General features: G+C 55.4%; 1 protein-coding gene across 1 annotated transcript in view; it reads right to left on the minus strand.

Moving 5' to 3' along the window:
• The window catches only part of CCDC102A (coiled-coil domain containing 102A), a 16,852-nt gene extending 4,666 nt beyond the window's left edge, over positions 1-12,186 (minus strand). Inside the window, exons 1-5 of the mRNA XM_007947486.2 lie at positions 11,590-12,186; positions 9,329-9,555; positions 5,489-5,597; positions 3,251-3,367; positions 2,698-2,907 (exon numbers count right to left, since the gene is read on the minus strand). Of these exons, the coding sequence (XP_007945677.1) occupies positions 2,698-2,907; positions 3,251-3,367; positions 5,489-5,597; positions 9,329-9,555; positions 11,590-12,186 (1,260 nt within the window). The remainder of the gene's footprint in view (positions 1-2,697; positions 2,908-3,250; positions 3,368-5,488; positions 5,598-9,328; positions 9,556-11,589) is intronic.
• Positions 12,187-20,084: the final 7,898 nt, after the last annotated feature.

Genomic DNA, 20,084 nt, shown 5'->3' on the forward strand with positions numbered 1-20,084 from the left:
CAACACCTCCTCCAGGAAGACTGCCTAGCCTACCTCAGGCTCATCATGGTGACCCAACTCAATCTGTTCAAGTCTTCACACATGCTTGTTCAGCACTGACAAAGGGGGCTCTAGGCTGAGGGAGAGGGAGACAGGCTCATGGTAGCCTTTTCCATTCACCAAAGAGTAGGCCCAGGCCCATTTAATTGGCCTGGCAAGGTTTTGCTCAGGGACCTCTGCCAGCCCTCCTTGTGTCTCTGCCCCTCCGGCCCTTTACCCACAACTCACATAGTTTCTTTTGCCAATGATGTCTTTTCACTCAACTCTACCTGTTAACACCTGCCCTTCCAAGTCCTACTGAAATGTTTGTTCTCTTTCAGGCCACCTGAACCCACAGATGGAATAACTCATGCCTGCCTCCAAAGTCCCTGGGTGGTGAAGAGCTCAGCTCTGGAGTCAGAGAGGCCTGAGTTCAAGTCTGGTCTCCCTCATTCATTCAACAAACCCTCTTGGACCACCCACAATGGGCCTGGAGATACAAGATGACCTAGACAGAAGCCCTGCCCTCATGGAGCTCATGATCTACTCAAAGAGAGAAGAAACACACACGCAGACAAACAGCACAATTTCAGCAAGTAACAACCGCTTTGAAAAAACTACAGCAGGGCCATAAAGGGACAGGGGAGGGTATGGTTGTTAGTATGGACAGGAGGTTAGAGCAGTCACCTGAGGTGATCTTGAAAGGAATAAAGTGAGAGTGAGCCTGAAGAGATGGTAAGTGCATTCCCCGACAGGGAGCACAGCACGTGCGAAGACCCTGAGGTAGAAATGAACTTGGCGGGTTTGTGGTTGGTGGGCAGTGAGCAGGGGGAAGTGAGGTGTTGAGAAAAGGCCTGGCTGGGGTGCCTGGAAGAGATGGTGACAAGTGACAAGTGAGGAGGCAGGGAGCCCAGTGGGGAACTGCTGAGTGGGCCAGCAGGAGGCGGTGTACATGAGGGTAGTGGCCACAGTGATGGTGACAAGTGGCTGGATTCCACACATTCTGGAAGTTGAGCCAAGAGGGGGCTCTGGAGATGGCCTACAGGTGGGAGGGAGCGAGGGAGAAAGGACGCAGGGACACCTCTGGGTGCAGCTGAGCAGCGGGAGGGTGAAATGAAAAGGTGGGGGGCAGTGAGGACAGAGGACGGGGAGGGTGCAGTCATTGGTTCCATTTAGATGCATCTGAGATGCCTACAGGGCCCGCCCGAGAGCTCAGAGTCAGGATTGCAGGGGGAGGGATGAATCCCAGTCGGTGTCTATGCAGTATTTCAAGCCCTATGGTCTGGGGATGAGCTGAGCTGGGGAGAAGGGAGTTGCAGGAGCAGAGAAAGGGGAAGAGGTCTGAGGCCAGAGTGGCTGGGAAGGAGATGAGGAGCCAGCAAAGGAGGTGCTCGCCTCAGTTTTCATGTCTGTAAAATGGGCATAACCACCACCTAAAGAGTCTCTTCTCGAATCCATCTTCTTCGTTTCATCTCCACCAACCTCAGCCTGGTCCAGGCCTCCATCCTCTCTCACTGCCCTGGAGCAGTGACAGCCTCCCCATTGGCTGTCTTCCCATCCACCTTCCACACAGCAGCCAATGAGCACAGGAACTGCAAGCCTCTCACATGTCTTCTGCTTTGAACTCTTTGAAGGTGGCCTGCAGCTTCTGCCTCATCTCCTACCACGTGTCCCTTGCTCACTCCCTTTCAGCCACACTGGCCTCCTTGTTCCTCCAAAGCTCCATGTTCCTCTCCCATGGGACATCTGTTCATCCTGTTCCCCTATCCCCCGCTCCAATCAGTTCACGAGCACGTTAACATCTGCTCTTCTGAGACCTCGGCTCAAGCATCACTGTCTCATGAAAGCCTTTCCGGGACCCTGAGCCAAGGTCAGGGCCCCTGGCATTCCCTCTTCCCTTTGGCATTCCTGAGGTCCTGGGATCAGTGTGTCTGTGACCCAGAGGGCAATGTCTGCATCCCCCTGGGGCCCATGAGCTCCACGAGGGTGCAGGCCTCATCTGTGTCTCCAGCATCTGGAACAGGGCCTGTGCACAGAAGCCACTCAATAAACATCTGCTGAATGGCTGAGAAGGTTGTTGAAAAGATGAGTGGTGTAAGGCACAAAGAGTGCTTAACACAGGCCCTGGTGTAGAGTAGGTATAATAAATGCAGCTGATTACCACCGGGCCTAGAACACAGTAGGTGCTCAATAATTGCAGCCACTATCATTACCACTGGGCCTGGCACATAGATGTGTGATATATAGTTACCACGACTGCTAACCAGAAGGCTGGAAGTTCAAACCCACCAGCCACTCAGAAAAGAAGGCTGGGCAATCTACTTTTGTAGTGATACTGCCTCGGAAACCCAAGGAAGGGTCACTATGAGTCGGGTCCGACTTGACGGTATTTAACAACAACCACATAGTTACCACTGGCCCTGGGAACACAGTAGGCATTTAATAAATGCAGCTAGTATCATTGCCACTGCGCCTGGCACACAGTAGATGTGTGATAAATGGAACTGCAGGCCCAGCACCCAGTGATGTTCAGAAAGAGCAGCTGCTAGGATGATCACCCCGTCCACCCTCAGTTGATTCAGAGTTGTTCCTTCAGGAGACAACACAGTAGGTGCACTGGCTCTGCTGGACAGGGAGGCGGGGCTGCCCCAGCCCTGGCCACTCCCCTCGCTGCCCCACCTTGTTCTTCTCGAAGAGCGCAGCCTGGCTGGTCCTCAGGTCACAGTCCAATGCGCTTGTGGTCTGCCTCCGCCGCCGGGCCAGCGCCTCCTCCAGGTCTCCGACCTGTGCCCGCAGCTTCTTGTTTTCCCGCTCCAGGCCCAGCTTTTCAGTCTCGAGCCGCTCCCGGCGACCCCACTCGGCTGCGTTCTCCGCCTGCAGCCGCTCCATCTGCAGCAGGGCAGCACAGGGTGAGGGCTCCCGGGGGGAGGGGAACACGGAAGGGCCTCAGCTGGATGCCCCGCAGGCTCCAGGAACCATTTTTGGCTCCAGGAAGCAGGTCCAGCTGCAGTGGCTATAATTAACCTGAGTTTGTTGCAGGGTGTGCAGGATGTGAGTGCGCTTCTGGTCTCTGTGTGTGGGAGGCCTCCCCCTGTGGACTGGGGTGTTCTCGGGCTGTGTCTGGTTCCCCGCCCCCCAGCACAGGCCTGGCTCGGGCCCTCTTCCCCATAACTGGGTGATGGAGGCAAGACTCCTAGACCTTCAGGCCTTCCAGGTCCCACAGCCCCCTCACCTCACCCCTCAGCTCGGCCATCTTCCTGTCCATGCTACACCGTGCTCCCAGCTCGTCCTCCAGGTCTTCGGATATGCGGCCCAGCTCATCCTGGTGCGTCTCCTTCAGGACGCTGAGCTGCAAGGACACAGCCTGGCTGGTTATGCAAGGCTCCCGGATGCCTCCAGACCGGCTCTGGGTGTGGGCATTACAGCAGGGCAGGGCTCAGCAAGGGACCCAGGGGGTGCCCAAATGGGCCATCAGGTACCCAGAAGAGACCCTGAATCTGGCCACTTCTGTCCCTCCACTGTTGATGAGAGGCCTCTCACCTCCCATCTGATTACCATCTTGCCCTCCTGCCAAGCCGTTCTCCACAGCAGCCCAGAGTGAGCTTAAAAGAGGTACCCCACCATGCTCCCACTCCCCCCTAGGACAGCTCCTGGGTCCCTCAGGAAGACTCCAGCCTGTCCCTATGGTCTCACAAAATCATGATTGGCTGCCTGCTCACCTCTCCTCAACCTTGTCTCCCACTTCTCTTCCCTTAGTTCCTCCTGTTCCAAGCACAGCAGCCTCCTTTCTAACCTGTGAACATACCAAGTTTCTATGCACCACAGAGCCTTTGCACATGCAGCTCCCTCTGCCTGGACTACTCTTCCTGAGGTGTGTTACAGGACTGGCTTTTCTCATCCTCAGGTCCCCTCCTGAGGGAGGTCTCTCTTGTGTACCCCGCCTAGAGGAGGTGCCTTGTCTTCTCCATCCTACTTCCCACTAGACAGTGAGCCCAGGAGGACAGGGATCTGTCTGTGTGTCCACCTCTGAATCACCATATGGCCTTGGCACCGAGCATTGTTGGGGTTAGGTGCCACCGAGTTGAGGTGCCACTGACCAACGGTGACTCCATGTGAGAGCAGAACTGCCCACAAGGTTTCCTGGGCTGTAATCTTTATGGGAGCAGATAGCCAGGTCTTTCTCCTGTACAGCCCCTGGGTGCATCTGAACTGCTGACCTTTGCGTTAGCAGCCAAGCACTTAACTACTGTGCTGCCAGGGCTCCCTTGGCACAGAGTAGCCCCCAACATAAACTGATTAAATGAACAATGGATCCAAACAATGGTTTGGGCGAGGGTGCAGGGTGGGCAGCAGTGGAAGTGCCTAGGGTGCTTTTAAAATAATAGATTCCCTGGTGTACAGCAGGGAAAACCAACAAAGGAAGGCTCCACAAACCACGTGGGGGAGTCTAAAATATACGCCCGGAGGGAAAGAAGCCAGATACAAAAGAGAACCTTTATCATTATCTGCTAAACGGCACATTCATGTTTTATTCACCTTTCTGCAAATGATTATGCCAATTTACAATTTGAAAAAATTGCAAAGACAGATTCTTCAACCCAACCCCCAAGGATGGGGATTCAGAATGGCTAGGGTGGGGCCTGGGGATCTGCATTCCCAGGATATTCCCTCGGAGACTGTAATGTAAGACCAGGGCTGGAAAATCTAGGTTCCTTGCAGCCCGGAGTTGAGGTTCTGAGGTTTCCTTCTTTCTTTGGGAAAGGAAACAGTGGATTTAGACTGGCTTTCCCTGGGTGACTGCGCCCCCTGGTGGCCATCAGGGCTGCACAGAGGCAACAGCAGAGGTCCAGGCCAGACTCCCTGCCTGTTCAGAGCTCCGGTGGTGGAATCCTGTCTGGCAGCTGGATCCTTGGCATCTTTATTCTTAAAATGGGAATGTCAGAACTTAGCTCCCTTGACAGCCATGAGGCTTCAGTAAAATCTGGCACACAGGAGGCTCTCAATGAATGCGACTTCCACTCTCCCCTCCCTCATCCTGTTGTACAAGGTCCCATGAGATTCGGCTCCTTGCAACCTCACTTCTTACCACTGCCCCAGGACCTTTACACGTGCTGTGCCCCCAGATCCTCTCAGGATGGCTTCTTTACATCCCTTTAGTTCTTGCCTCAAATGCCACCTTCTTAGAGGACATCCCTGACCACCATCTGGTCCCTTTCATTCTGTTTGATTCTCTGATAGCTCATGAATATATCTGCCTGGTTACTCCGCTTCCCACAGGCCCCACAAGGTAAACGCCTGCCGGCAGGGACCTCACCTGCCCCAGCACTCAGAACAGGGCCTGGCACATGGCCAGTGCTCGATGGTTGTTGAATGAATGAATGAATGACTTCCCTCTCCCATTTCCACTGCTGAAACCCAATAGTGCACTGCTGCCACCTTCAAGAAGCCTCTCCTGGCCTCCAAGACTCACTTGCTTGAGCATCTCCTGCTTGGTCTTGCTCAGCTCCTCATACTTGATCTTCCACTGGCTGAGCTCTCCCTCCAGCTTCTCAATGTTCCTGCTCAGAGCCAGTTTATCCCTGGGGGAAAGCGAGGAAAAGGGACAGAAGCGGGGGTGAGCCCACCAGGGCCCTGTGCTCAGAGTCCACACTGATGGCGGCCTGCTGGGCACTCCCGCATCGTTGAGCCCATGTCCAGAGTCCTTGCTTTGGCATTTGAGGCCCTAGCTCCCACTGCTCCTGGAGCCGCAACCCTGCTCAACATTCCACAGGGTCCTCAGAGGGGGCACCGCCACCCTCAAGGAGGCACGTTAGAAATTCGTGGGGACATTTTTGGATATCACAATGGTTAGGGGGTCTTTTTGTGGGGTGGGGGTGCCGACACCCTGCAGTGCCCAGGACGTCTCATTCACCCAGAAATTTCCTGCATCCTGCGAACCACCTGCTTGTCCACTGGATATTCCTGGGCCAGAACCTCTGGTTGACACAGAAATAGCACAATCTATAGTTTAACACCCACTGTGCTCCAGGCACCGTACACACGGAGGGAAGACTGCATCTTGCTTGTTCAGAACTTTACCAAAGGCTGTCCACCTCTCAGGAAATCTCATCACCCACAGTGACAGCACTCACGCATTTGGGCTGCCAACCCTGCACGCTGCCCCAGCTGCCTTTGTAGCTGCCCTGTGAAATGCCTTAAATGAGTGGAAACATGCAAAGCCCTTGGCACAGCACTTGACTCCAAGCACATGCTCTGGGAGTTTCTGCTGTAATTATCATCATTGCTATGTATTAAGGGTTGGAATCGTCCCTCAAAAAATGTGCTGGGTCCTAACCCTCGGTGCCTGTGGATGTGATCTTGTTTGGAGGTGGGGTTTTTGAGGATGTTGTTGGCTGAGGTAACATGAGGTCATGTTGGAGCAGGGTGGGCCCATGTTCAATATGACTGGGGTCCTTGAACAGGGTGAGCAGAGACAAGAGGGAGGATGGCCATGGAGAGACAGAGGCAGAAACCAGAGCACTGCATCTACAAGTCAAGGAACTCCAAGGACTGGCAGGCGCCATGAAGCCTAGAGGTGGCAGGGAAGGATCTTCCCCCAGAGCCTTGAGAGAAAGAGACAGACAGAGACAGACACAGAGAGAGAGAGACAGAGAGACAAGAGACCCTGCTGACACCAATTTTGGGCCTGCAGCCTCCAGAACCATGACACGATAAATTTCGGTTGTTTGGGGCCCCCTGCGTGTGCATCCTAAGCAGCCCTGGAAAGTGACACACTGCCACTCCACATAAGGGCACAGGAGTCTGCCCGCTCCACCTGTCTCTAGTGGCACTGTGCCCAAGTGTTTCCACATACATATTTTATTATAAATTGCTTTTGTTTCCATTTTATATTCCATTTGAGGCATGATGCTTATATATTTTTTAAAAATGTGGGTGTAAGTTACAGTGTCTATATATTTGATTTCTGGATAGAAAGAGGGTGTTAGAAAACCTTCATCCTAACCAGGCTTATGCTCACGTGACCTCCACGTTCTAAACCCAACTGTCAGTGCTCAGTCCTCATGTGATGTGACCCAGCTGACCACTTCTTCCTCACGAACAGGCCCTCTAGAATACCCCTTTCCTGGTTTCCCTTCCCCTCACCAGTGACTCCTCAGTCTCCTTTGTTGCTTCTTCCTCCTCTTACCAACCTCTGGACTTCAGGGAACTCCATAGCTTGTCCTCTGACCTCTTCCCTATCCACACACACTCCCCTGGTCTCGCCCAGGCCCATGGTTTCCAATACCGTCTCTCTGCTGACAACTCTTGCGTTTTCACCTCTAGCCCAGACGTGTCTCACACACTCACTCATGTATCCAACTGCCTCCCCAGCATCTCAAACCCAACACTTCCTAAGCCGAATTCCGAGCAGCAACTGCCCAACACTCTCAGTTATGCGCTGGACTGTGTCCCCTCAAAACATGTGCAGTAAATCCTAACCCCTACACCCATGGATATGGATCCAGAAATTCAAGCTGGATTCAGAATAGAACATGGAACGAGGGACATCACTGCTGATGTCAGATGGATCTTGGCTAAAAGGAAAGAATACCAGAAAGATGTTTACCTGTGTTTTGTGCAAAGGCATTAGAGTGCATGGATCATAACAAATTGTGGGTAACATAGTGAAGAATGGGAATTCCAGAACACTTAATTGTGCTCATGAGGAACCTGTACATAGACCAAGAGGCTGTTGTTCAAACAGAAAAAGGGGACACTGCATGGTTTAAAATCAGGAAGGGAGCGCATCAGGGTTGTATACTTTCACCATACTTATTCAATCTGTATGCTGAGCAGATAATCCGAGAAGTTGGACTATATAAAGAAGAACGTGGCATCAGGATTGGAGGAAGACTCATTAACCACCTGTGATATATATACAACACAACTGCTTGCTGAAAGTGAAGAGGACTTGAAGCACTTACTGATGAAGATCAAAGACCACAGCCTTCAGTATGGATTACACCTCAACATAAAGAAAAAGAAAATCCTCACAACTGGACCAATAAGCGACATCCCAACAAATGGAGAAAGACTAAAGTTTGTCAAGGATTTCATTTTACCCAGATCCACAATCAACACCAGTGGAAGCAGCAGCACTGCTTCTGGGCAAATCTGCTGCAAAAGACCTCTTTAAAGTGTTAAGGAGCAACGATGTCAATTTGAAGACTAAGGTGTGCCTAATCCAAGCCATGGTATTTTCAATCACCCCACATTCATGTGAGAACTGGACATGAATAAGGAAGACAGAAGAATTGATGCATTTGAATTACGTTGGTGAAGAATACTGAAAATACCATGGACTGCCAGAAAAAGGAACAAATCTCTCTTAGAAGAAGTACAGCTAGAATGTTCCCTAGAAGCAAGAACAGCTAGACCTCATCTCACCCACCTTGGTCATGTTGTCAGATGGGACCATTCCCTGGAGAAGGGAATCATGCTTGGTAAAATGGAGGGTCAGCAAAAAAGGGGAAGACCCTCAACGAGGTGGACTGACACAGTGGCTGCAACGATGGGCTCAGGCATAGCAAGGATCGCGAGGATGGTGCAGGACCAGGTAGTTATTCCGTTCTGTTTATAGGATTGCTGGGAGTTGGAGCCAACTGGATGGCACCTAACCCCATCGGGAAGAGGACTTTCTTTGCTATGTCAATGACATCATGTCAGTGTGGGTATGTCTTAAACCAATCCCTTTTGAGATATAAAAGCAGCACCCTAGGCACTGAAGCCAGCCAGCCTGAATGGGAAAGACTCAGATGTCACCTGGCAACCTCCAAGAAGAACACCAAAGAAGCGAGGATGTCCCCACCACAGTGAACCAAGAAAGCCTTCCCCTAGGGCCGGCACCCTGAACTCAGACTTCTGCCTCCTAAACTGGAAGGTCAATTTCTGTTCATTAAAGCCACCTATCTGTGGTATTTGTTACAGCAGAACATAAGAGACTAAGACACTCTATCCCCTCTGCCTGCATCCACCTTTGTTCACTCTCCCCCATTAGTTCACTTCAATTAGAATGTAAGTTCCATGAGGCAGGGAGAGAGCATGGTGCCTGGCCCAGAGCAGACACCTAACACACATTATTTGAAAGAATACAGACTTGCGTTGGGTCCTCTGGGTGGAGCACGACTGCTCCAAAGTCCTAAGACTGGAGCCTAAACGCCACCCTTCACCGAGTGACTCTTGTGCTCTGACTTTCATGCTGTGATTCTGAGGGCATCCCGGTGTGGCTTGGCCCAGCCCCCCAGTCCCCGTCAACGTCCCCGAGACTCACTCTCGCTCCTTGAGCAGCACCTTCTGGGACTCATCGAGCCGCAGACGCAGGGCAGTCAACTTGGAAGTGTCCTCCTCTGTGGTGGCTGTGTCCTCCCAGGGTAGCCGGTTACGCTCCTGGCGGCCTGAGCTGCCCCGTGGGCCCCCGCTCCGTATGCTGCGTGCCTCCCAGCAGCCCTCGGGCTCCTCTGCTCTGTTCTTCAGCAGGCTCTCCACCAGCTCCAGCTCCTGCAGGAACCAAGGCGGAGGCTGCACCAGAGGCCACTGAGCCCTCATCCTGTCAGCCTTCCTCATGGCCTCTCCCAGGCCCTGGGGCAGCTTGCGGGGTGACCTTGGGCAAGTCACACAGGCCCTCTGGACTGAGCATAACAAGACCTGAACAGGGAGGAAAGGCAGGTGGTTGGGTCCCCCAAGGAGTATGTGATGGGCAAGATGGGAAATATTATTCAGCCAATATACAAGATACAAGCAAGGGCAGCCACCAGTAGGTGAATGCCACTCAGACCCCCTTCTACAAAAAGGAGACGACTCTGTCCTTCTGCCTCACTATTGTGGAGAAGGACTGACATGCCCTCCTCTGGGCTCCAGAGCTGGGCTCAGGAGTCAACATGAAGGTTCCCCATGTCCTTAAAGCTCCCCCATGAGAGGTAGTGAGCTCCCTGCCACTGGAAGTATGCAAAACATATAATAGAACACTACTTGGTGGAAATGAATGTTACAGCAAGGATTCCTAGAGTGGATAAGGACTAGATTCCTTCAAAGGGAATTCCAATTCTATGATCCCATTTTTCAGGTGTGAACACTAATGCATTCATTGGTAGCATGACAAAATATACACAGGGAGGAAGAACGAGTTCCCCAAAGGGAAGTAGTGGAGAAAAAAAAAAAGGAAATAATGAGGGAGTAGAAACCTGATGCTGAGCCCCTCTTAGGCTCTCCCTTCCCTCTGCCCTAAACCTGGGTGGGCCCTGGCCTCTGTTCCAGTCTCTTCACCGTCTGCTCTAAACAAGAGCACTGAACGCCACCTCCAAACACAGAGCAGGCCAGGTGAGGAAAGGACTCCAGCCTCCAGGGGCAGCAGTGCCTACTCTGGTTTACAGGAGTGGAAGGGACTGGGCAGGAGGGGGAGGAGGCAGCCGAGAGTCCTAGCTGAGGGAGCTGTGGCCTTTGGGACAGGGCTGGGTGGAATCTGAACTTGAACTCTACCCCTAGGAAGCTTTAGGTGGACAGACCTGCTGGCTTAGGGGAGGCTGCCCTCCGCACCCACCAATCATCAGCCATGCTGATTACCTGGACTCTGGAGCCAGACCACCTGGGTTCAAACCCCAGCTCCTCATCACCAGCCAGGTAATCTGGGTACTTAGCATCTGTACGTGTGTGTCTTCATTCATAAATCCCCACAGGATTGTTGTGAGATGATGCCCCAGAGAACTGAGGATCAACCAAAATAATGTCCACTCTCGCCCCCCTCCCCTCAGCAGGACTTGGAGCACTGTGAATGGGCAAACGTGAGCAGCTGTCATTAGTGCCATTTCCCAAACTCCCCAGGTACTCTGGGCCTCTGGGCCTTTGCACAGACAGTCTCCATCACCTGGGTTGGCTGCCTGCATTTCCATGGCTAATCGTGCTCATCCGCCTCGTTGTTATGTGCTGTCGAGTTGGACCCAACTCATAGCGACCTCTCCTTGGGTTTCCGAGGGGTATCACTAGGGAAGTAGATTACCCAACCTTCCTGCCTAGCCTCAGGTTAAATGTGGCCTCTTCCTGGAAGGCCTCTGTGAAGCCTCTTCCCCAAAGCCTGGGTCAGACACCTAGTCTGGCTCCTAGAGCCTTGATAACCAAACTAAGTTGAAGGGCTGAATGGATTCAGCTCTGCCATCAACTCCATGGGTCCCAGCAAGTCCTGCTTCCTCTCCTGCGACTAGACTCTGGTTCTGTTGACTTCTACAGGTGGGAATTGGAGGGGCTGCCTAAACCTGGGTTCCTCTGCCACGATCGTGGGTCTAGGCTGGGAAGTGACGTGTATCCCTGGGGGCAAAGCCAGACACAGAAGAGTGAAACCTCCCAGGTGACCAGGTCCTTACTAGCTGCTTTTGGAATCCTGCAGCCCCACTTCTGTCCAGGTCGAGGGGTGCTGCCAGCTTCCAGCTCCAAGAGTAAAGGCTGTGTCCAGTGCCCACGGCCTGCATTGGCGCTCCACCCCTTTCTGGCCAGCACCGCCCTCCCCCCCCAACCCGTCAGCCCCGCCCTCGTGCCCCACACCTGGCTGCCCTGGGGCCTCTCAGATCCGACGTCGCGCACTGGTTCGGGTTCGTGCTCGTGCTCCAGCTGCGGCTCGGGACCGTCGGGCGTCCGGTCGGCGGCCCCCCGGGCGCCCCGGAGCCGCGCCAGCTCACGGCCACGAGCCTCACACTCTCCCTGAGCCTCCTGGCGCTCGCGCCGCGCGCCCGCCAGCTCCTTGGTGAGCGCATCGAGGCGCTGGCGGAGCTGGCGCACCTCCTCGCGCGCGCGGTTGCGCTCGGCGCGCACCTTGCTCCACTTCTCGCGCCAGTTGGCCGTGCAGTCCGACCACCAGCGCATGGTCTTCTCCATTTGCGCTGCCCGCGCCCGCGCCTCCTCCAGCTCCCGCAGCCGCAGCTCCTCGCGGCTTTCCCAGTCCCCGTCCGCCAACAGCGCGGGCGCCGGCGGCAAGAGCAGCGCCGGCGGCGGGCCGGGTGAAGGCGTGCCGCTGGACGGTGTCGGTGGTAGCGAGTCGGATGGCCCCATGCGCTCGGGCGATGGGCTGCCCAGAATGGTCAGGAGGCTGCCCTTGGACAGCTGCGGGGACTCGGCTAGGCGGGGGCTTGGCCCGTGGCTCATGGTGCAGCTGGGCGGGAGGGTCTTAGGCCCTGGGCTCGAACTTGTGGCAGGTCTCAGGGGAGGCACCGGAGGCCTGTGGGGGATGGCATACCACTGTGCATGATGGAAACCGCGACCCACTGCTCTTCGGGCCACTGAGTTGGGGGACGTCTTCTCGGACCTGCAGGAGAACACAACCGTTACTAGCCAGTCAGTCCATAGTATCTGCCATGCAAAGGTCAGAACAGACAGAGGGCACGGTGTGGTCAAAGGCTCCAGGAGAGGGAGTGGTTGTGTCCAGAACCCCAGTGAGGCCGGACTGTGCTGGCCTGCAGTTTCCTCCTCCAGTACCTTTGCCCTGCTGCAGCACCAGGAGCTGATCTGAAACCTTGGTTGGCTGTCCATGACCTTCCGGGTGCCATCTCCCTCACTGAACTGACTGCACCCCTACTTCCACCCTCTAATGCAGGCTGCTGTTTTCTGCTTCCATCAAGCTGCTGCCAGGAGTCCCCACCCTGCCCTGGGTGACAACTCTTTAAATCTCATCTCTCGCCTCCTCCAAGAACCTCTCTGGGACCAGCTCAGGCCAGGCCTGCCATCCTCTGCCTGTGTCGTCATCAAGGCACTCACCTTGCTGTACTATTTAGCTGGGTGCATGTTTCCTCCCCATCCCCACCCCACAGGCTGTGAGTCTGCTGAGGACAGGGGCTGGGTCTTGGCTACTGTTTTAGCTCCAGCACATGTTGATGGTGACAATGACATCTGTGAAGGGCTGACTACAGGCCAGGCACGGTGCCCAGGGCTTTATGTGAATTATCTCATTGATTCCTCTCAACAGAATGGAGGGAAATTATTATCACCATTTACTGAAGAGGAAACGAACGCCCGGCGAGGTTAAAGCCCCTGAGCTGATCCAGATATCTGAGTCCATCTCTCAGCACTGGGAGGATTTGTCACCAAGCACTGGTGATACGGCAGAAATAAACCCGCCTCTATTAGATGGTGGAGGGAGTGTCTGCTCCCTTCCCTGCCAGAGCCCGCTCCTCCCTGGACCTCTCATCCACAGCATCCTCCCCTGTCTGCTGTGTCATCTCAGCACCCCCCATGCCCACAGCTGGGCTCTGCCATTCATGGGCCACTTCCCCATTTAACACAAATGGGACAGACATCCCTTGCTGTCCCCATCCTTCACCCATCTCTCTCCATTTTGACCAGTCCTGCCCGGTGGCCTCAGGCTGACCTCCACATTCCCCATTCATTTGAGTCCCTGCCCCTTCCCACCAGCCTGGTGGCCCAGCTCCACCTCCATCCCTTTTCTGAGCAGTCACGTGCACTGACAGTGGAACTCCCCCTACATCTGTGAAGCGCTGACTACAGGCCAGTGCTGCTCCCCAGCACTGCCCGGCTAGTGTTCCCTGCATGGGCTCACTCTCCTACTTTCCACCCACAACTGTTTCACACCTCACCCCCTTCCCATCTCTAACCCTCTCACTCAGCAGACGATCTAGGTCATCATTGGCAGCAAATAGGGAAACCGTCAGATTGGCACTCCCTCTGTCCTGTCGCAAGAGGACAGACAGAGGGGTTCTCCCTTCTTGAGTCCCAGACTCACTCTTCCACCACCCCACCCCTGACAAGGATGCTATACCTGCAGGAGGCCTCACCCTTTCACCACCTTTACTCCCTCTTTCCTCTCCTGGGCCCAACCTCCCCACAGTGACCCATACTCACCCATTGGCTCTGTTCTGCCCACCTCCCATGCCCTCAGCCCATGCCAGGCTGGCTTCCAGCCCCACTGCCTACTCTGCAGGCACAGTTCAGTCCTCACAAACGCATCCTCGCATTATAATTTTAGAACGGTCTTATCGTTCCTGCTTTTCTGCATCTCTTCCAGGACACCTCGCTCTCTGGGTCTCCTGCTCACTCCCCAACCGTCCCTCATTGGCCTCATCGACCTCCTGGGTGGGCGCCCCAGGGTGACCCCTTTGAGTGGCAGCCTATCATCTGGGTCCCTCCTCTAACACTGCCCCTTGCCAGAGTCATCTCACCTTCCCCCACATTCTCAACAACCACACAGGCTGATGAGTCTCAAATCTCTCGTTCAGTCTAGGTTGCCCTTCCTCAGGTTGCCTTGATTTCCCCAGCCACCCCCTCTCCCCACCCTGGGGAGCAGGGCCCTACAATCTCCCACCCAGACCTGGTCAGCTGCCCTCTCCTGGCGGCACAGGCTTCATCGTACTCCGTAGGACACTTGTGCCACCCAGCACTTCTAGGTCAGTGTCCTGCATAGAGTAATTGCTTCAAGTTGCCTGGTGGGGTGGAGAGCAGAAGGCTGAACTAAGGGCCCCCAACCTCCACTGCGATGTCCACAGCCACCACATCTTGGTGAGAAGGGGCCCACCATCTTCCTCCCCCCACAACCAGCTCCTCCTCGGGTAGACCAGAGAAAGGTACTTCCTCCTTCATGATGTGGGGGACACCCTGGGAGGACCTGTCTGCTCCTCCTCCACCCCACCTATCCACTCTTCCCCCGCCACAGCCACTGGTCTGTTGGAGCCCCGTCCCCCCAATCTCCTTCCTGGGTGCCGTCAGCCATCATGCCCCATCCCCAGCGCTTGCCTCCTTCAAATCCATTCTCAGCAACAGCAACAGTTTTTAAATATGAAACCCTGATTATGCCAGTGGCCACGCCCTTTGTCATTAACCATAGCTGTGCCCTCCCTCTGGTGTCAATTCTTAGTTCCCTCCCTCTGGGACTCCAACTCCAGACATTCTTCAAATCCCAAAGAAACTACAACCCACTGATGCTGCCACCAGTTCACTGTCCCCACGCCCACTCCATGCCTCTCTCCTTACTCAGCTCACACTCCATGGTTCTGACCTCTCCCAGCAAACACTGTCCGTGCCTCTGTCCCTCTCTGGTTCTTGCCTCTCTAGGCAAAGTGCCAACCTGGTCACCTCCACCATAGTGCCTGCTCTTGCTTGTAGAGTCAGGCAGGTGTTCACACCACCGTGCTGACTGTTTTAAATTTATGACCATTGCATGGCTCCTCAGTGCTGCTCAGCCACCTGACACACTTCCCTCCTCTGTTCGCTCTCCGCTCTCCTGGGCAAACCTGGCTCCCTATTTCACATAAAATATAGAAGTGAACTTCCTCAGTCTCCCTCCACACCTCCCCACCTTCCTGCATCTACACACACGTCTGCTTCCCTCTGGGACCGTCTGGCCTCCCAGCTAAGGCTGACCCTTCAGCTCTCCTATTTCCCTGAAATACATTCCAGGGAGACTTCTGCTGCCCCTTCCCCGACCCCTCCTCGAAAGCGGCTCTTGGCAAGTTTATACTGAATCTGGGGCTTGGTCTGGCAGACCAGTGCCTCTGAACCTGGAGGGTCTTTTGGCTTCTCCTGGACACTTGCTTACAATGCAGGGTCTTGCACCCTCCCGCTCCCCAGAGTCATGTTCAGTAAGTGGAGCCTGGGAATTTGCATTTTAACCGCTGAGTGTTCGGTGATGTCTCCTCCTCACCCAGGCAGGTACGTCTCAACCCCAGGAACACCTGCACAGACAAGGTCATGCACAAAGAAGTAACCGTTCGACTCCAGCTCCTCAGAGCCAGCCAGCAACTCCCTGAGGCCATGTGCCATTTCTGTGACTCAGTCTCTGAATCTGTGCAACAAGGTGGCTGGCCTTGATGTCCACGAGTATTCCAGACATTTGTGCATGCCTGCAGATGTACATACAACCCCTTATATAAACACAGATACAAAGACTTATGGGCAGACACAGATACACTCGAAGACAGATCCAGAGCACACAGCTGTACAAATGCATAGAGACACTCACCTGCAGATATGGAGTCACAGACACACCTGAAGACAGGTAGGGGCTAACACACTGACATGCGAAGACAGATACTCCTCCCTAAGATGGGCACATACACACAGTCACACACACACACACACACACACACACACTTCTCCTCTCCCAGTTTTCCTGGCCCAGCTCCACATGGAGAAGCTCTTGGAAAAGAAAAACATTGTGAGGGCTGGTGGGGGAGGGGGAGGAGGCAGGAAACCCAGATGCCAGGCGGCAGCTCTTCCAGAGCTATGCTGGGAATGGGGAAGGGAGGGAGTGAGGGGGTCCTGAGGCCAGGCCTGGTCTACTGGGCCCTTCCTGCAGCCTCTGAACTGGCACGGTGGCAGAGAGGGGGCTACTGCCACATCCTCTTTGCCTCTAGGAGCTACTAGGCCTGGCATGGGGCTCAGTAGGGAGGGGGCTGGGCCATACTCCTTCCAGGAATCCCAAGCCTGCTGAGATGGGCCAGGGCGGGCACCATCCAGGCCCCTAATAGCTTCCAGGTACCCATGCTAAAGGCAGGTGTGGGGGCTCCAGACTCAGCTCATGTTCCCCTTCCCAGCTGGTCCTCCTGGGGACTAAGGAAGCAGGAGGGAGGGGAGGGAGGGTGTATGTGCATGTGAGTGTGGGAAGGGGTTGGGTGGTTAGTATTTTGGGGAAGCCCCCACCCTGTCCTGTACACCCACAGAGACCCAAGGGCAACCAGACTCTGCCTAGCAACACTTTCCCCCTTCCCACCCCTCACACTCCACTCACATAACTCAGCCTTAGGGACACACACTCAGACACAGCCTTGGCTACACTCACATCGAGAGATATAACAACACAGGCATAGCTCATGGCTTACAGACAGGCTCTGGCCACCCCTTCCCCACCAGGCTCAGTGCCCCCTTCCCATGGGGTGTATGTATATGTTGGGAGGTGGCCTCCTGATTCCCCAAGGATGTCACCACCCCTCAAGGAGCAGGCGGGGATTGGGACCAGCCACCACAGGCCCCAGGGAGAAGTCCCCATCCCACCCTTCCCTCCTGCCTCCCACCAGCCAGACAGGTCTATTCCTGCTCTAACTTTCTGGGTTTCTGCTCAGGCTCTTCCCCCCACCCGGAGTGCCACCCTCCCAGCCGCGGGAATCTCCGTCTCTGAACCCTCCAAGAAATGCCTTGTTTCCCCAGGTGCCCCCTCTCCCCACCCTGGAGAGCACAGCCCCACAATTTCCCACCCAGACCTGGTCAGCTGCCCTCTATGCTGGGAACCCAGGCTTCATCCTACTCCTAGAACACTTGGGCCACCCAGTGCTTCTGGGTCAGGGTCCTGCATTCAGAAGTTGCTTCAAGTTGCCTGGTGGGGCGGAGAGCAGAAGGCTGAACTAAGCCCTTCATCATCTCAGCTGGGCAGCAGAGCTGAGCGGGACCCAGAGCTCCTGAGCCCAAGCCCCAAAGGTATCGTCACCACTCCAGGTTGTGTCTGCCGACTCCAGGGCCAGAAACAAGGACATTTTGATCTCAAACCTGCCTCAAGCTAAGCCCTCATCAGCACTGTCCACCAAAAGTGCCAGTGGTTCCAATTGCCCTGGATCAGTCTGGAATGTCCCTCCATCCATCTTTCGCCATCAGCAAACTCCTACTCATCCTTCAAGACTTACTTCCAGTGTCCCCTCCTCTGGGAAGCCTTCCCTGACCCCTGTGCACAGAATATGTTAGTGCTCCCAAAGCCCCGGGTACCTCCCTGTCCTTCAATAATGGTCATACTGTGACGCCCATGTGGTGTCTTGGTTTAGCTGGCTGTCAGCACATACTGCACAAATGCTTGCTGGGCTGACGGATGGAGAGATGCTACTCTTTCAGTTCCTCTTGTGACCAGTGAAGTCTGGGAAGGCTGAGCCATCATAAGGATCAGAAGTCAGTTTGTGGCCAGGTTCCAAGATAGCAGGTGTCTGAGTATGTGGCCAAGGACAGAGCCAGAGGTCATCCCCAGGCTGGGTCAAGGGTCAGGCGTCTTACTTGAGGAAGCCTAACTGGCCCCCAGGGCGACAACCTTGTGTTTTGTCTTTAGTATACCTGGATGGGGGAGCTCTGGTAGCATAGTGTCTAAGGCACTTGACTGCTAATGAGGAGCCTGGCTGTTCAAACTTACCAGCCACTCCTCGGAAGGAAGGCTGGGCAATGTACTTCCATGGTGATACCACCTCGGAAACCCAAGGAGGGGTCGCCATGATTTGGGTCCGACTTGATGGCACATAACAACAACACATGCCTGGATGGGTCTGCCTCTCAAAATTCGGCCAGAAGAGTGCACAATGCTGAGGCCTGGATGGGGGCCAGCTGGGGGTGGGAGACTGCATGGCCCCAACTCTTCCCTTGAGCTCAGAAACATCCTATGGCTTCCCAGAACCTTGCAGTTGGGGCTCTGGGGCTGGCCCATGGACACAGGCCTGGCTGTGGGCAAGGAGCAGAGCCCAGCAGGAAACCACAGGGGAGAGCCTGATTGGATAAATGCAGGGCACAAGGCTGGTCAGCCACAAACTGCGGGCACCTGTCCCTCTGCCCTGCTGCCCAGGATCCAGTGCAGGGCCTCTCAGAGAGGACTGGGGGGAAGGGAGGCTGGGCCTCCGAGCCAGACCTGAGCCCAGGGGTGGGCACCCCTGACCTGTTCCAGGTACCCCCCCCCCCAGACTGAGGAACCAGAGAGAGATCCTAGACTCTTGATTCAATTCCCCTTCTTTATAGATGGGCCAGCTGAGGCCAAGAAACTTATGCATGTCCACATAGACTATCCGCAGCAAAGCCAGGGTGGGGAGGAGTCCTGCGACTGGGTGTCTCCTCTCCTGGGTCCTGATGACCTGAGGGGCACGATGGCCCATCCTGGGAGTATCAACAAGATGGGGTCCTCAGGCATCGGGCCAAGTGAGCAAGCAAGGCTGGGAGGAGAGAGGGTGGGAAGACTTCATGGGGGCTGACCCAGACTCAGGTCTCTCGGCAACTCCTCCAAGCCTCATATCCTGTGAACAGGGGTCATCCCACTGGTGCCAGCTTTGCCACTGAAATCCTGTATATCTGCCAAGTCACTCTTTGGACCTGTCTTCTGTCTGCTCAGCGGGAGAGACACGAACAAGATTCCCAATAGTTCTGTCCAACAGGCAGGCAGACCTGGTGCCAACCTGAACCAATCCAACCCCCACAACAGCCCTGTGGGGTTAGGGGTGGGAAAGGGATGTATTTGTAAGCTAGAGAAACTGAAGCCCTGGTGTGGATGGGGCTTGCCGGTATCACCGTTGGCAACAATAAAAGATGGGGTAACTGAGGCCACTCCCCTCTCCTTGCACTGAACCGTCGCTCCACCTGCCCCAACTCTTTCCAGAAATTCGCTTCCTGGAAGGCCAAGCCACCAGAAGCCTCCGTCTTCATTTCCTCGCCCTTCTTCCCAGTAGCCCGGGCCCAGTGAAGCGCCCTGCACCCCCTAGCGGCGGGCTGAGAGTGGAGGGGCTCCCCGCGCCGCGCGATCCCGCCCACACGGCCCCCATTGGCAACCACCGGGCCTAGGGCTGAGGCTCCGCGTTCCGATTGGCCAGAGCCGCCCGTCCATCCCGCACTCGCCATGGTGACCACGTTGGGTCCCCCGGGAAAGTTTCAAATTCCGCCCCCGCCCGTCGCCCCCCCCTCCCGTCGGGCCCGGTCCTATGCCTTCCCCGGGCGCACCCCCACCCTTTCCTTAGTCCCTCCTCACTCGAAGCCTGGGCCCCTAAAAGGTGGGGGAGCCCGGGGAGGGAGCTAGAAAGTTCTGCTCTTACTTTGGGGGTTGATGCAGATGCAGGGCCCCCACGGATCCCCAGTCTGCCAGCCCGCCCCCAATTTAACCCCTTCGCTTCCACGGACGGTTCGCAGAGCAGGGGGAGTTCCCGGGACGCAGCTGGCTCTATGTCCACCCCGCGCGGCCACCCCGGCTCACCTCTGCCCAGGACCCGCGGGCTCCGGACGTCCGACCCGCAGTGGCTGGGCGGAGCGGGCACGGTGCTGGCTGCGGCCGACGCCTGGAGGGCCGAGGGAGGGCCACGGAGTCTCCTCCC

This window comes from Orycteropus afer, unplaced genomic scaffold (genome assembly GCF_000298275.1).
Source record: "Orycteropus afer afer isolate SDZICR_OR568_19922 unplaced genomic scaffold, OryAfe1.0 scaffold00009, whole genome shotgun sequence".
In the NCBI taxonomy this organism is placed as follows: domain Eukaryota; kingdom Metazoa; phylum Chordata; class Mammalia; order Tubulidentata; family Orycteropodidae; genus Orycteropus; species Orycteropus afer.